Here is a 16,088-nt window from a genome sequence, read left to right as displayed (position 1 = left end):
GACCATTTCTATTTGTTTCATCCTCATCTAGATTCTCATTACTGTATTTTAAGCAGTTGGTCAGTATTTGATATTGGCTTTTTTTATGGCCCACAGTTCTCACCCTGAAGGTTCCAAAACCATATCCACTTTTTTAAGTAAGACAGGTTTATTATGCTTTCAGACAGTTTAGGGACCTTTGTTTCATTGTGTGGATTATTGTATAGTATAGCATATTTGTTAGCATATATGTCTTCAAATAGATCACACTCGTTTGACTTGTTGATATTTGATAAATATGCCTTAGGACCCAGTCCCAGAATGCAGATCAACATTTGCATTAACAGGTTATGTGAGTGTCTAGTTTTCATCCAACAGTGCATAAAGTCCTCGAAAGAAATTTTTTGAGAATATATTACTGTATTCAAAATTTTCAGTTTATCCAATTGTAATATGTATGTAGTTGCTGTTTATTGAAGAATAAACTCTTTTGGCCAACCCAGTGAGAGTTGAGAATGTTAACCAACTTTCTTGTCAGCAGTAGTATGTGCATCTCCGCGAAATTCTCCAGATTTTTAGTTTTCGAGATGCATTTAAAAATGTTTATTTCAAATTCCACTTCACATTCAGTATTTTGTTTTTCTTTTGGCTGGTCTCCATTTTCACTAAAGTGACATTGAAGTAGCTAGAACTCTGCCAGGTAGATATCTTCACTGGCTATGGGATTTGTTGTGCCATTTTTTGGTGAATGTTGATAGGAACTATTGTGAGTACGTACTTGTTATAAATTTTTTGGGATATTGGTACCATGCTTCTGCTATTGATAGTTGCAAGTGTTTTTTTCATTGTGTTCTGATTTATACTCCTTTTATTTTGTATGCTAGCAGAGCTGTCTCCTGAATTGCAGTCTTACTCTGTTTTACCAAGTGGGGCAAGGACATTCCACAAGTCACACCAGGGATGGACCATTGCAGAACCACGTCATTAGGACAATAGGATCTCATTCAGTGCTGCTTCCCTTTATCTTCTGGAAGTGTTTCTGGTTCACTGAGCAATTGCAGTGGAACAGAGAGGACCGAAAGGCATTTGTTCTTGTTTTCTGCCATTGTCAGCACTTGTCCTTTACTGAACAGTACTGAATAGTAGGGCAGCATTATGTCCCAAAACATCTGAAGATCTGTGGGGGGCATCTTGGGATTTTGGATGACCAAGACGAAAGTTATCAACCATCTTAAACTCTGAATAATTTTCCTGGGTCTTCAAGCTTTTGCCAGTCACCTGAAATGAAGTGGGACAAAGCCCTTCCCACAAAATGGTCTTTTTTGGGTCTCTTTTGGACCTATTTGCAATCTATGTGAGTGCTCATCAGTGTGGCTTGTTAGACAGATAGTCTTAACTTAATAAGTACTGTACTTGTGATTTTGTTTTAACATTGGAGTTCTGAATGTACAAGTAAATAGTATTTGTTCCTGCACAAATACAAACCTTCCGTCTTTACTTAGGATTATGCTTGTGAACGCGAGCTGAAACAGCCATTAACTTTCAAACAAGGTACAATTGTTGATTACTGATGGTAAGGGGAAGCCCTGCCCACTCGTTGGTCTGCACTCGATTTTGCTTTCAGCTGCCGTCGAGTCATGACGCCTGTTACGATCTCTGCTCAGTTGCCGTTTGACTGTCTTTTTGTTATTTGTTTTTGTGATATGTGAGTGTGTTTATTTGTTTGCCTTATATCTATATGTAATGCAAACCCGTAACTTACACAACGGCACAACCCTTACCTAAACAATGAGAGAGAGAGAGAGAGAGAGAGAGAGAGAGAGAGAGAGAGAGAGAGAGAGAGAGTTCGCCTAGCTCCCTAACAAGAATATATCAAGATGATTGACAGTTCGGAGGCTTACATCCCTCTCCCACTTATCGTACCAGAAAAAGACTGGGAACGCCACAGAACTATGCTAAAATTTCACCTAATTTACTTTGTTTTACTATATTTTCCAAGTTACTGAAATGCAAAATGCAGTAATTGTAGCATGGAAAATATGAAAAAATGAATGACAGAGTAACGTCACATTTATCTTTAAAACTTTACAAAACAAAAAAACATACATGTTACATATATATAAAATCCTCTCTCTCTCTCCCTGTGAGAGAAAAAGAGAGAGTTATGTTAGCCTGGGGAAAGAAACGGGTTTTTAAGTGTTGCCCTGGTAATAAACTGCTTTTCTCGCCTCCTTATAGTGAACCCTCCTGTTGGCTATAGCTGCTTAAACTGATTTTCTCACCATTATAGTTCCTACAGCTATGCCACTCAGAAAGTAGTTCCAGCCTTTTGTCACTTACGGCGCCGTAAGACTGAAATGACAGAACTTTGGAATAACTGCCATGAATATGTGTGAAAAGTGCAGTAAGATCGGAATGACGTCAGTCGTGTCTGACGAAAGTCATGTCTGGCTTAACCTGGGGACTGCCTACTTTGTGTGCGTCATGCAGGAAGTATGATTGTAACCAATAATAGTCCGTGTAGTGAGTGTTGTTTCTGGCCTTGAGAATGGTGGGTGAAGTTTACCCGAGAGAAGAGAGAGAAGGAGGTTTCTCTGGTGTCATCAGGATGCAATACAGCACTCTGTTGATGACACCGAAGATTCTCTCTGATTCCTTCTCGCCCCCAGCAGACTTCCATCAGCTGTTGCTACTCCTAAGGTAGATGTTTCCTACTGCTTGTCAGTAGAGAGCCAACATAGGGGAATGGTTGACTGGTTCGACTAAGGCGCCAATGACCTTCAGTGCTACTGCCACCATAACTGTGACTACAGTACCTACAGTACACTGTAATGCAGTGTAAGGTTGCAGTGTCTACCGTTCGAGGGTCATCACTATGTCGGTGATATATTCAATCATGCCTCCAGTAGTGTGCCCACTAGTGTTACCCTCTACATCGTCTTCCCTTAGTGACGTCTGTCTGCACATCTTGCTGTCCAAAGGCCTGCCGTGGCCGGCAGAAGAAGATGAAGAGGAATTGAGAATCATCGTCGTCTTCATCTTCGTCATGTGCTGTCACCTCCTCCCCTTCTTCTTCCAAAGCTAGCAAGCAGAGGAAGAAGGCAGCTGCCTTTCTCAGCTGTAAGAAGTCCCGTAGGGCTTGTGATGGCTAACCTTCTTCCACAGAAAAGGCTACAGGATCTCTCACTTGTGGTACACCAGTACTGCAATTCCAGATCTGTCTACAGTACTGACACGGGAGCAACCACTGCCTGGGGTTCCACGGACCCCCAATGCACTGGTACAGGTCCCCAGTCTGTGGACCTGGGCCAGCCCAGCTAGAGAGTAAGTGAGTGGCGCAGTGTAATAAGGTGCCAAGCGCCGTTTTTTAAAAAATGATAAAAACACATTTAAAGTTTGCCAACTATGAAAACGCTTATAAAAGAAAAACCAGCCAAACGATTTCTATGAATCATACCTCATTTTAAAGGAAATTTATTCGCCTATTACATATGCAAAAATCATTATAGTATGTTTTGTCATTTACATCCACCCACGCACCTCCACTGGTTGCCGCTTGCCTCCTTTTTATGACGAGTCTTATGATGTAGCAGTGAGAACTCGCTAAGGGCGAAATTTCCCTTTGTTTTGCATGGATTTTCGAACCTTTTGCCAGTAACATAAGGGGACAAAAGTGTGTGTACAGGATAGTGCTGTACTTTAGCTGCTCGCTCACAATAAAAAAACCAGTTCGGCCGCGGTGGCGCTTGCCACCTTGTTACGCCGCGCCCCTCAAGTGAGTTCAGAGTGTGCAAACGCTCACTCACCCCCTGCCTGTTCCCGTTAAGGGAACAGTGCCAAAGTCCCGGAACAGTGACACCGGCCTACCAGTCTGGTCACCTGGGAAAGCCAAGAGGAGGTCCCCCTCCCAGCTTCTTCAGCTGTAGAGGCCCTCACTCGCCGCGGGAAATACATCATTGCCTTGGAGAGTCCTTTGCTGACCAAACAGGTTGACTCGGACCTGGTTCACCTGTGTGTGGGTCCTTCGCTGGACTGCCTCCGTGCAGAGGAGTTTCCCTTTTGCAGCAGGAGATAGCTGCAATGGAATCTACTGCCATGGCAGCATTTCAGATGGTCTCCTGGATAGATCTTTGGTCCCTTGCAGTGGTCAAGATCATTTCTTCCTCTTTGGGTTCTCGTAATTCTGAGGAGGAAGCCACATTCAGGAGGCTGATGTTGTTTGGAGGTAGAGCCATCTCCTTATGTAGCCCACCAGACAACTAACCGGTGGGTGAACGTGGTTCTCAAGGAAAGACGCTGTTTTGACGCAGGCCACCAGGTTTGTCGGTTCCAAGTTGGCATTGGCACTCAGGAACAGACTGGTACTGGGTTCCTCTTCCCTCTTCCGTAGAGGGAAAGTGGATGCTGCAGTGGACAAGTGAAGGATCGAAAATAACGATCTGCTTGTCCACCAGGCTATGGCCAAGACCTCTGGATCTGCTCGTGACATTGCAGCCCAACCTTCTGGTGTGGCTGGCCCTTCCTATTCGGATCTTAGGAAGTCCCAGGTTTCCAAAGGCCCCCACAAGAACACCCAGTCTTCTTTTGCCCTCTGCTAGGAAGGGTGCGCACCAGCGCTCCATTCAGCCCCTGCCCGGCCTGGGAAAGGGGGCAATGGTAAGAAGAAGGGCGCTAGGGGTGGCGTGCCTCCCCACCGTCTCGACGTTTTTGGGGCTACAGAGGGCATTCGAATATCCCATACGTTCAACTGTACTTGGCCAAGTCCTTCACTTGAAGGACATGAATCTCTCTTCCTTGTGGGAGATCTACATCGTGTTAAGAAGCTTTGAACAGTCTTGCCTTACGAGAGTCATTGGACAGAGAGCTGACCCTCAAGACTGTGTTCCTGCTTGACCTGGCATTAGCAGAGAGAGTTGGTGAGCTACATGACCTTCGGTGCTAGCACTCGAGGCGATGAGGACCTGCCACGCTCAAGTTTGTCCCAGAGTTTGTAGCGAAGACTGAATCTGGCAGTCCCTGATATTGTAGTACAGGCAGTCCCCGGTTATTGGGGGGTTCCTTTCTGACGGCGTGACGATAAGCGAAAATTGCCGATAACCGAAAATCGGTGACACCTCTGTTAGGTATATGTTGGCACCGATAAGCTGAAATCGGCAATTTTTGCCGCCGAAATTGCCGATTTTCATCGCTTGACAAGCCCAGTAAAACCAGATCGGTGATAACCAGGGACTGCTTGCACCAGACTCAAGTCCTTTTCGATCACCTCCATAGAGGACTGTTGGTAGTGATTGGAGGCCAGAGTGTCGACGAGACTTTGTTAGTACTATCTCTACCAAGAAAGAAGCGTGCAAGGGCACAATTTCTTTCTGGCTTCATGAGACAATCTGAGTAGGTCATGAAGTTGGGAACATTGTTCCGTCCCCCGCATTCCAGATGAACCTATGGGTTCTACAGGTATTAAGGGTGGAAGTGTGGTCTTTACAAACCACACATGTCCTTCTACCTTCGAGACATTACCCACAGGTCCTTAGACATGTTTTTCCTTGGGTCCTGTGGTGGTTGCTCACCAAGTTGTGTGGCTCACTTGGCTCCCCTAGAGGGACAGATCTATAGCATCTCGCCTAAAATGTACAGTAGCAAAAGAGAGAATGTGAGTGAGGGACTAGCCTCCTTTTTCTTTTCTACCATTCCTCTCATAAAAGAGAGACAAGTGGCGAACCATCACATGCTGGTCGGGCATGTCATGCAGGTCAGCCTGCAAAACTGAGCACCCTGTCTATGATATAGAGTAGATTATTAGATGCAAGTCCTCCCCCTTTCTCTAGCAAGGGGAGAGAGAGGCTGACAATAAAACAAACCTATTGCTTTTACTAGCCTTTTATTGTCTTGGACAGTAAGGGTTTGTCCAAGCCCTTTTTGAAAATAATGAAACACTCATTAATTCAAAAGGCCCAGAAGTCTGGCAGTTGAACATCCCTAGTTTTCAACAGATCAGAGGCATGGGACTCCTTCCTCAGCTCTTTGAGACCAGGAAGAGAGGCCCAGGTGAGCAGAAGTACCAGTTGGTTCAGAGATTTACCCAGAATCTGGTTACCAAAGGGAAATTCTCCTATGTAAAGACTGAAGGTTTGTATTTGTTTAGGAACAAACTACAAATTTTTAAAGTAATTTGTATTTTTCGTAACATACAAACCTGAAGATCTTTACATTTATGGCCCACCTCAGCCACCCCTCATTCTGATACCTGGGCCAAAAGGCAGAGTGGAATGCAGACTGACGAGTGGGTGGGGCTTCCCCCTACCTTCGATAACTAACTAGTACCTTGTTTGAAAGTTAATGGCCATTTCAGCTTGCGTTTGCAAGCATCATCCTATGTAAAGACCTTCGGGTTTGTATGTTAGGAAAAATACAAATTACTCTAAAAATTTGTAGTTTTACTCCCAGGTTCCCTACTCTCTCATGTCCCTCTCGTGGTAACTATTTTTTTCTGGAAGCTCCTTGTATGATCTCTGATAGCAGCAACAACGGGGATTCTTCCATCATAAATTGCTGTTCAGGCTGAGTTCAAGTAATGGATTTGAAGGTGAAACATTTAATTTTTATGAAAGTTTATCTTTTCTGTACAGTCTCATTAGTTTTATCCACACAGGTGCTATTGCTGTGTATTACTGTATTCTGTAGGTATCACTTAAAAGGGGGGGGGGGTTTACAGTATCCCATCGGGCTCTAGCTATGCTTATTTTTTGCTTTTTTGTTTACCTTCATTCCCACTTCTTTTCTTCAGTCTTGCTGTCCAACCACTCCAACTCCCTTTTTATCACTGTCTTAAGTGCTGAATGGCCAAAAATATCCTTGTGCTTGGCTTGACAGCCTAAATTTTATAAATTATTAGTTTTACCATCTCCTGCCCCTTGTTTCATCGCAGCTAGTTTAGGTCAGACAACAAGAGATTCTGGTCACTTTGAGACCTTAAGGAGACTGACTTGAGTGCCACGTATGTGCCACTTAGCATTAGCAGCAAGTCGTCTGTTTCACTTTTAAGTTTTTGTGGGTTTGAAATGTCTGGGTTTTGCAAAGGTGCATGCTGGGATGAGTAAAAGTAAGAGGTTTGTATCAAAATAAACAATTTAGTTTTAATAAAGAATTATACATTTTTAGTTTGCCTGAAACCTTCTGTTATTGAGCAATCACCTACCCATTCTTAAATGGAAGCTGATTTCACCCTCAGTGTTTTGGAGTATGTAATATAACAAGCTGGGAGATTGTTAAAAAGGTTTGTGACAGTACAAATCCTTTCTGCTTGTTAAAGTTGTAGCAAATTTTTCTGAATCTTTGCCATCATATGATATTTTGGTCCTTATACACTTATTCCTGGGATGACTTATTTATTGGAAATAGACATAAATTTTTATTTCCCTAACATTTTTTAGTTAATAATTTTGCATTGTCCGTTTAAAGTGTGGCGTAAAGTAACTTGGGAAATACAATATTTACTTAGCATGAGATAAAATTAAGAAGACTTAACCACCCGTGTAATTTTTCATATCATAACAGATGGACTGAGAAGTGATGTTATGAAAACATTTGTCTTTCAGTTATAACCCTCACAATCTCATTAGTAATACCCTTTGGTAATGTTTTGGAGTACTTTTCATTTCATGTTCCTAAGCTAAAAGATTCTAGGATGCTTGTTATGATATACCATGTGGAGGGTGGCATTTTATAGATATCTTCAAATTGACAGGATGAAAATATGGATGTGTTAGAGAACAGTGGATTACTGTAACCTTTTAAAATGAGATTGTAATTTAATGATAGATATACATTCATGTTTCCTGTAAAATTTTTTAAACATTCAAGTTGAGGCACTCAGATAGTTAGCTTTAGCACAAAGCTTTGGAGTGTACAGTATGCTTAAAAGTGGATGATAACTTAAACTCTTGTAACATCTGAACTTTGTGTTTTTAAGGTGACACTTTTGTGGTTTTAAGGTCACAGTATATTCAAGTATGAGGATCTTGATAAAAAACTTTTTATTTGATTTATTTGATGTATAAATATGTTTGATAATTTAAACAAACCAGCATGTTTTCTTTTGCTGCAAACCACCTGTGCAACATTTTGCATAAACCATCCAAGGTTTGGTTAATTGTTGAAGAGGCCTATGGCAATAACAGCAGATGTATTTAAACCTCCAGTTTCAAAATAGATTGTATTGCATTAAAATGTTTTCAAATGTATTGTTTAGACATGAGTTAAGATTGATTATATGATTATTCATTTTGACAAATTTTGTATATAAAAGTGGAATTTCCCCCCTTATAATCTTTTGCTTTCTATGTTTCCACTTTTTCAGGTTGGAGGGCTAATAAATCATGGACCTTACAGTCGTATTTTGTTTGTGGGAGATTCCCGCATGCAGTCACTTGAAGATTCTTGGCCGGAATATCCATTCATTAAACCCCAGTTTCTCATTGAGCCCCATTTAAAACTTGAAGAGCTTAAAGATTTCATCCTGTCACGTACTGAGCTTCCACACCTGGAAAATGGAACATTGTTGATATGTAGTGTGGGTCTTCATGATATCATCGAGTTGGTAGATTATAGTGAATGTGCTTCAGTCAAGAATCATCAACCTCTGAAGATCATGACTCTTTCAGTAAAAGCAGTCGAAGATATAATCAAGCTAGTATTACTTCGTCTCAATAAAATTTATAAGATACTAGAAGACATTTTAGATAGACGTTCAGTCATTTGCTTTTCAGCTATTATTCCCTGTGACCCTATAATGCATTTTGTTGTGCAGTCAGTAAATCATCTTCCAACAGGACATGTCAGCATGGGCTCTCGGCTTCAAGTAAGCTTAAATGAGTTGAAATCTAAGGTCAAGATTATTTGCACCAGGGTTAATAAGCATTTAGAAGGACTTAGCCCCATGCCATCTATATGGGATATTATGAAGTCGTACCACCTAGATCGTAACATTGTTGGTGAGGCTTTTGTTGATGGTATTAACATATCTTCAGAGACATCTCGTTTATTAACATCCAGACTGAACAGATTTCTTATAGAGTTGTTTTATGGAGTAGAGATAAATGCCAAATTTGTTGAGTACAACAGAGGTAAAAAAGTTATTGTGGTAGGGGATTCACGATTGATGCTGCTGCAAGAGATGTGGCTTGGCGATAAACCACAATTTTATTGTGAACCAAACCTGGGGTTTCACAATTTTAGTAAGTTTATAAATAGAAAACTAGTGGATCTAAAAGACAAGATTGTGATTGTATGTCTTGGACTAAATGACCTGATCCAGTTTGTTGACAATGAGTCTTGCCTAGAAAAACACCATGAACCATGCCAAGTTGCTTTGTCCGAATGTGATAAATACAGTAGTACAGAGGAGTACTTTAAAAAAATCCAAGAGAATTTCAAAAGCTCCTTCACTCTGTTTTGCACAAAGAATCCTGTCATGATGTTTTTTGCAACCATATATCCCATTCATATAGATAATTATATGAGTTCACAGGTGAGAATTCACAAGGAAAAGACAGGTCATGTCATCACCCCACCTCAAAAGAAACCCGAAATTAATGCAAAGTTGAATGAATTGGTGTACAAGTTAAATTCACTCATGAAAGAAGTGTGCCGTGAACATGGTTTGCCAATATGGGATATGTTTAATGTTGTATGTAGAGGATATGAAGCCTCAACTCTGAGCCCAGATGTTTTAAAAGATGGTATTTATCCAAGTGAAAGAACAGCCGAGGAACTTATTCGTTCCTTCTTTTCCTTTGCCAGAGGCAAGTTATTACAAGAATTTGCTGAAAATGTAGATGGGTACAAGTTTCCATATAGACCATTGCCAGCATGCAGTGATTACCCCACAAATCATTTATGGGCGAAAAAATTTGATACCAGGCTTTCCACTGAGAAAACACAAAGAGGAGTTGATCAATCTACCGTTAAGAAAATCGAAGCCTCCAAACCTACCATTAAGAAAATTAAAATGGGATATGCTTCTGAGAATAAAGAAACCCCCAAAATTGCAAGTCCCAGCCAATCTTCAGGAGCATATAAGTAAGTACATCGAGTTTTTGTAATATTTGTAATACATTTCTTTTGAGAATTAAATAGCACATACAGATAAGTAGGCAGTATGTCAAGTATTTTACAGTAATGTAGTGTATTGTATTTTTTTAGAATGTTAAATGTTGAGAGGATGTAGTGTGTATCACAAGTCATATCTGTGGTTTTTAAATAACCATTAATGAATGGGCATTGACCCTTAAATGTTGTCCCGTAGCGGGTTGCAGCTTGCAGTGTATCTTGGGTTATACACTCTCTTCCTTCCTTTAAATCTTGAGCTGAAAACCCTTACAAAATGAATCTTCAAAACTATAAACCCAAGAGGGCCCCAAAGGGAAATCAGCCTGATGGGGAGACACATGTTATGGGTAACGGTAATAGATAAATATGAGGGAATAGAAAATCAGACTGATACTCCTGAATTCAAGGACATCAGCAGAATGCAGGAATGGATTTGCTCCTTGCTTAAACATTGGGAGATCAGAAAATTCCACAACTGCTAGGACACTCACTAGTATTAAATCTATCAGCTCTATAAGGTCTTTTGAGCATGACATTGGTCTCCAGGTACATAGCCTTCTCTTATTCATTTGTTTCCTTGGTCACACTGTACATAACTGTCTGGCTGCTTGCATTCTACCTTGATCCAATTTACATGGTATGAGTGGAAGAGTTAAAGAATTGTGATATAAATGGTGAGAGAAAGAAGGAAGATGGTGATATATACTGATAAATTGTAAACAAAATTTTCATTTGAGAACATAAGAGAAAAATGTTCTGTCATTTGAGGTCAGTATATGTACTGGTAAAAGGTGCATTTAAATTGTTACCATCATCATTCTTGGACTGTAGAAATATAGTCAACTGAATTGAGTTTTCTTTCAGTCATGAAAAAAACATAACTTTGGAGGAAAAGAGAGGGCCAACCAAGGGAGACACAAATTTTGGCATATCTAAACATCCAGAGGGCCAGAAGCATGATGTTCACAGGCAAAGACAAATCCCTGAAACATCTTACCCACAAGAAAGGTAAGTCATAGTCTTATGAAAAGTGTTATTCGAAGCATAATAGTGTTTGGTAATACAGTGTTGATTTTTAGGAATCTCAGGAATATTAAAATGATGAAGTTGAACAATGGCTGAAATATAAGGTGACTTTCAACAACCAGCAATGTTCTTCTGTGAACTTTTGTACCTGAGGTATGTATAACTGCAAAAAGTTTTCTCTAAGAATGTTTGTTCTTTATGTAGCTTAGAGCTAGATTTAAATTTACATGCTCCATCGAGAAGAGATATGATTATATGGAGTCGCATAGCTAGAGGTGCCGTTGGAGTCAATACCATTAAAAAAATCTTGCAAAAGTTTTGGTCATTATCAAATCTGTTTCTGGTGCTTGGTCTTGAAGACCAAAATTTCATAATCAGTCAGTCAGTTATCAAATCTGTTCACAATAAGGCTGCTTGTGTAAATAAGTTCCCACCGTGGTTTGTGTTGAATCATTTTAGTTCATTTTCCATTTGCTTGATCTAAATTTTTTTTTTTTTTTTTTTTTTTTTAAGGTATAAGGTAAATAGATACATATGAGGCACCCAGCGAAGCAAGGGCGCTAGCGCAGTTTTTTACAAACAGAAAAACGCATTCACAGCTTTCAAATATAAGATGTCCTTGAAACCAGTATACGATTTTAATCTAGTTTTCACCATTTTAAATTAAATTTATCTATGTACCATATACTAAAAAATTATGGTATTTTTATGTTATACTTAAGCTATAGCATAAAATGTAAGGTAAAGTAGAGTGTGCCGGCTTGTTATTTTGCTTGATTATAATTATTTTTGTGGCTGAATATACTTTCTTTTGGCCATATCTTAATTGTAGATATTTTACAACACACAATAAATGTTATAAATAGTAAAAAAAGTAATGTTAAACACCAAAAACCAAGCAAGCTCAATGTAAAAAAAAAAGGTAAAAAAGCATTTAAAGTTTTCAGACATCAATATCTTTGAAACCAAGCGTATGATTTTAATCTAGTTTTCACCATTTTAAAGGAAATTTATCCTTGTACCGTATATCAAAAAATGATGGCATTATTATGTTATTCTTAAGCTATAGCATAAAATGTAAGGTGAAGTAGTGTGTGCTGGTTTGTTATTTTGCTTGACTATAATGATTTTTGCTGTTGAATTGACTTTCTTTGGCCATCTCTTAATTTTGACATTACAGTACACGGTAAACACAAAAAAAGCAAGCTCGGTATATACAGCAACAAAAGGTAAATAGCAATAAAAAACTGTGATTGTAATGTCTTATTTTTAATCAATAATTTGGGTGTTATAAAATTTTTTAGATTAATGGCAAATAAAAAAATGCTTTTCTTTACTATTAATTGAAAGTGATAACAAAAACATGTAGCAGACTCATCAATAACTTCACCTGTATTGATATTAACAGGTTCACCTTCACTAATAACAATCTCTTGGTGATCACTATTATCAACACTATCAGCCATAGTTACTATGAGTTAATATGAAAATACTCATAAAAACTAAAAGAATGATAGCATCCACAAGTGAGACAGCAGCGCGTTAGTGGGCATCACTGTGTCCATCATACAAGATGAGAGCTGCGTCAAACCAATAGAAATGCGAGCCCAGTCTGTGCGTGTTTTCATTGGCCACTGGGACCGAGCAGGAGATGGGTGGAGAGAGATGGCAATGCTTACTCTCCCATACACCCTGTGCATACTGAAACTTTCCCTAGCCTAACCCGTCCAAAAATGCTTCAGTTATGCGATCCACCCTCCTGTTCACCTTGTTCTTCTTTTATTATACAGTCCAGCTTACGACGACAAAAACCACCAAACAGACTTACAAACCAAAATGACCCATTTAACCATCAGACAGCTCTCTCTACCACACTACAATCTGTTCAACACTCCTGCCCCCGTTTGTTTACATTTTGCTCTCTCCTGCCATTTCTGTCCTATGACGTCACAACAAGAACAGATACTTTTTAAACATAAAGAATGCAACATAAAGAATGCTTTGCTATAAAAACATTTTATAAAATTAAACCTGTGCATTTTATACATTTTGTAACGCCCATGCCATTTCACAAACGCAGAAAATAAAAATAAAATAATGATGACTAACTTATAAAACTAACATATAATCACATACCACCCCGGGTTTAAAGGGACAGTGGAGAGGTGCCCTTGAGCAATGTTGGCCCATGTTTCTACATCCTATAAGGGTGAAAAAGTACTTGTGTTCAGTCGCGTACTAGACCATAATGTTTCAAGCCTAAGGTCACATAAGGAAGTACTAATGCATAGAGGAAAGCCAGGGGAAAAATGTATTGCTAACTCTATTTTGGCTGCGGTGGTGCTTACGTCCTTGCTCCACTGCGCACCTCATGTTCTGTTATTTTTACCCTTGAGTATCTTAATTTGTCTTATCAACCTACCTCTAATCTCTCTAAGGTAGGCAGATTTTGGTGCCAGACAGCACAGCTAGACCATGCTCCAGTAAATATAGTAGAAACAGACAAGTGAAACTGTGTGGCAAATTATTAAGTGTATGACATGTACAGTATTTGCAAATGATAGTTAACAATAGAAAGATTTAGTTTTTTAAACATTGAAAATTGTTTAGGGTAAGAGAGAGAAACTTTTGAACATTACCTGGCATGAGAAGGAAACTGCTCTATTAAAGGAATGGTTATGGTAGTATGTCAACACATACACAATTTAAAAATGTGAAGTGGTGTTCTGTACATTATTATGAAAAGATAGTATTCTTTCAGTGGAAAGAATGGTATAGTAACATAATGTACAAAAAGTTTCTGTCAAGTAGCTTCTGTCAAGTATTGTAGAAAGATTGGGTAACTTCTAATGCTGCTTAACATATAAAACAGGGTACTGTAAGCATATGTAACTACTGTATATATAATTTTACAGGAGGATCTACAGTTCACTACAGTAATATTATATGATTTTGTACCATGTTTTTGTACGTACTGATTGACATATGGCAATATAAATGATTGAAATGGTGTTGTTGGTGGGGTATGAGGCTGAACTCCAGTAAAACGAAAACACTATTTGTTATCACATCTCATACAAATTTCCCACCCCATCCTTCCCTTCAGGTGGATGGAACTTTGCTGAGTGAGTCTGAAGCTTTAACTATTCTAGGTGTAACTTTGTCTCAAATATAACTTTTAAGAAACATATAATGGAAGTTTCAGCAGATGCCACATGAAAGTTAGGTATTGTTCGTAAGGCCTCATATATTTATAACTGTGATAAAATCAGTGCAACCTGTTTCAAGTCTTTTTGTACTTCCTTTGCTGGAATATTATTTTCCTGTGTGGATGTCTGCTTCTGCCAGAGATTTATCTCTTTTAGATAGAGTGGTTTGTGGTGGTAGGTTTCTGTTTCCTAAAATAGTAGTAGCAGTTATGACTTGGACCATTGACAGATGGTCTTTTGTTTGTCACTTTTTCATGAGTGAGTTTCAACAGAGATCTTTAACATTCACAATTGATCCCTGATCCCCTCTATCTGCTGAGAGCAACCAGATTTGCTGAACAACAGCACCAGTGTGCAGTAAATGTGCTTCTCTGTCAAACTTTTCAGTTCCAAAGGTCCTCTATTCCTTTCACCGTTGGACTGTGGAACAGCCTCCCAGAGGATGTTGTGCAATTAGAACTTCAGAAGTTCAAGTGAAAATGTAATGCATTAGTACCCTAGTACTGTTTTCTTGCATTTTGATACATTGTTATCTAATCTATTATTTGTTTTTTTAATAAGTGGGATCTCTTCTTTCTGTATTTCCCTTTACCTCCTCTTACTTCTCTGTAATGAACACTCAAAAATAATATACAGTTGACATCCAGTATTCGCGTAGCTAAAATCCGCGAATGCTTGACAGCCTCTAAAAACGTTTATAACTGCATATTTTATATAAGTTACTTACCAAGCAATTACATAGCTATTGGTTCCCTGACTTACGGCAGCTTAAAAATTCAAAATTCGCCCGGTGGTGCTACTGTTGTTAGTGTGTAGGTGACAAGGTCCCACCCACCATCCGGGACTCAAGGAAACAACCTAGTGGAGAGCTCAGTTCGTTTTCTGCCGGCTTCCGGTTAACATTGGAAGTTTTCACGCAGCTGCTGCTTCGCTTGTCTACTTCTTCTTTGCGCGAACTTGGTGAAGTATTTAGAATTTGTTGCTTTGCGGCTTGCTACCATTGTTGAATTGTTCGGGTTAACTTTAGGTACTATTTAGTTAATGTCGGATTCCAGTTCTTCTAGTATTTGCTCTTGTTCTGAGGGTTGTAGAACTAGGCTAACTAAGCTTTCATACGATTCTCATACAAAATGCACTAAATGTAGGGGGCAAGAATGTAGTAAGGATAATACTTGCATAGAGTGCCAGGATTGGGAGGATAAGCAATGGAAAGCCTTGAAATCTTATCTAGAGAAATTATAAAGATATAAGAAGAGGAAAGCAGCCAATAGGGCTGAAAGTAGGGCCAATGCAGATTCCATTCCTTTGGATAATGTAGGGGATGACAGAACTACCACTCCTCCAATTTCTCCTCCTCCTATCCTAAGTTCTCCTGCTTTACCATCTACTCCAGTTCCAGGTTTCCATGATTCCACTCCTAGTGCCATTGCCTGCGTTTCCTCTCGGATAATTTCCCTGATTACTTCGTACCTGCTTCACCTACTTCTCCAGCTTCTACCTTCCTCGTGAAAAAGTATTCGTCAGAAGGGACCAGGTTACCCAAGCTAGTTCTTTCCTCCTCGAAGAAGGCTCTCGAAGTTCATGTCTGGCTGGCCGGTAAGAGAGAACAGGGCAAAGCGACATTCACTTTTCTGCCCAGCAAATTGTTGAAGATGAGGTACTCTTACTATGCCACCGCAGAAGCTCCTTCCTTGGGAGTTTCTGCCTCCTCCCAAGGGGACTTCTCTGGTCTGGTTGATTCAGCTTGTAGAACAGCCTTTTCGTCAG

At 39.5% G+C, this 16,088-nt stretch overlaps 1 protein-coding gene across 2 annotated transcripts in view; it reads left to right on the top strand.

Moving 5' to 3' along the window:
* Window positions 1-16,088, top strand: part of LOC136825412 (uncharacterized) — a 43,711-nt gene that overhangs the window by 12,389 nt on the left and 15,234 nt on the right. For both annotated transcript variants that reach the window (XM_067081785.1, XM_067081787.1), the window contains 2 exons: window positions 8,336-10,056; window positions 10,951-11,094. In XM_067081785.1, the coding sequence (XP_066937886.1) occupies window positions 8,336-10,056; window positions 10,951-11,094 (1,865 nt within the window). The remainder of the gene's footprint in view (window positions 1-8,335; window positions 10,057-10,950; window positions 11,095-16,088) is intronic.

Source organism: Macrobrachium rosenbergii, chromosome 37 (assembly GCF_040412425.1).
Source record: "Macrobrachium rosenbergii isolate ZJJX-2024 chromosome 37, ASM4041242v1, whole genome shotgun sequence".
NCBI lineage: Eukaryota > Metazoa > Arthropoda > Malacostraca > Decapoda > Palaemonidae > Macrobrachium > Macrobrachium rosenbergii.
This window is presented reverse-complemented; position numbering and strand designations above follow the sequence as displayed.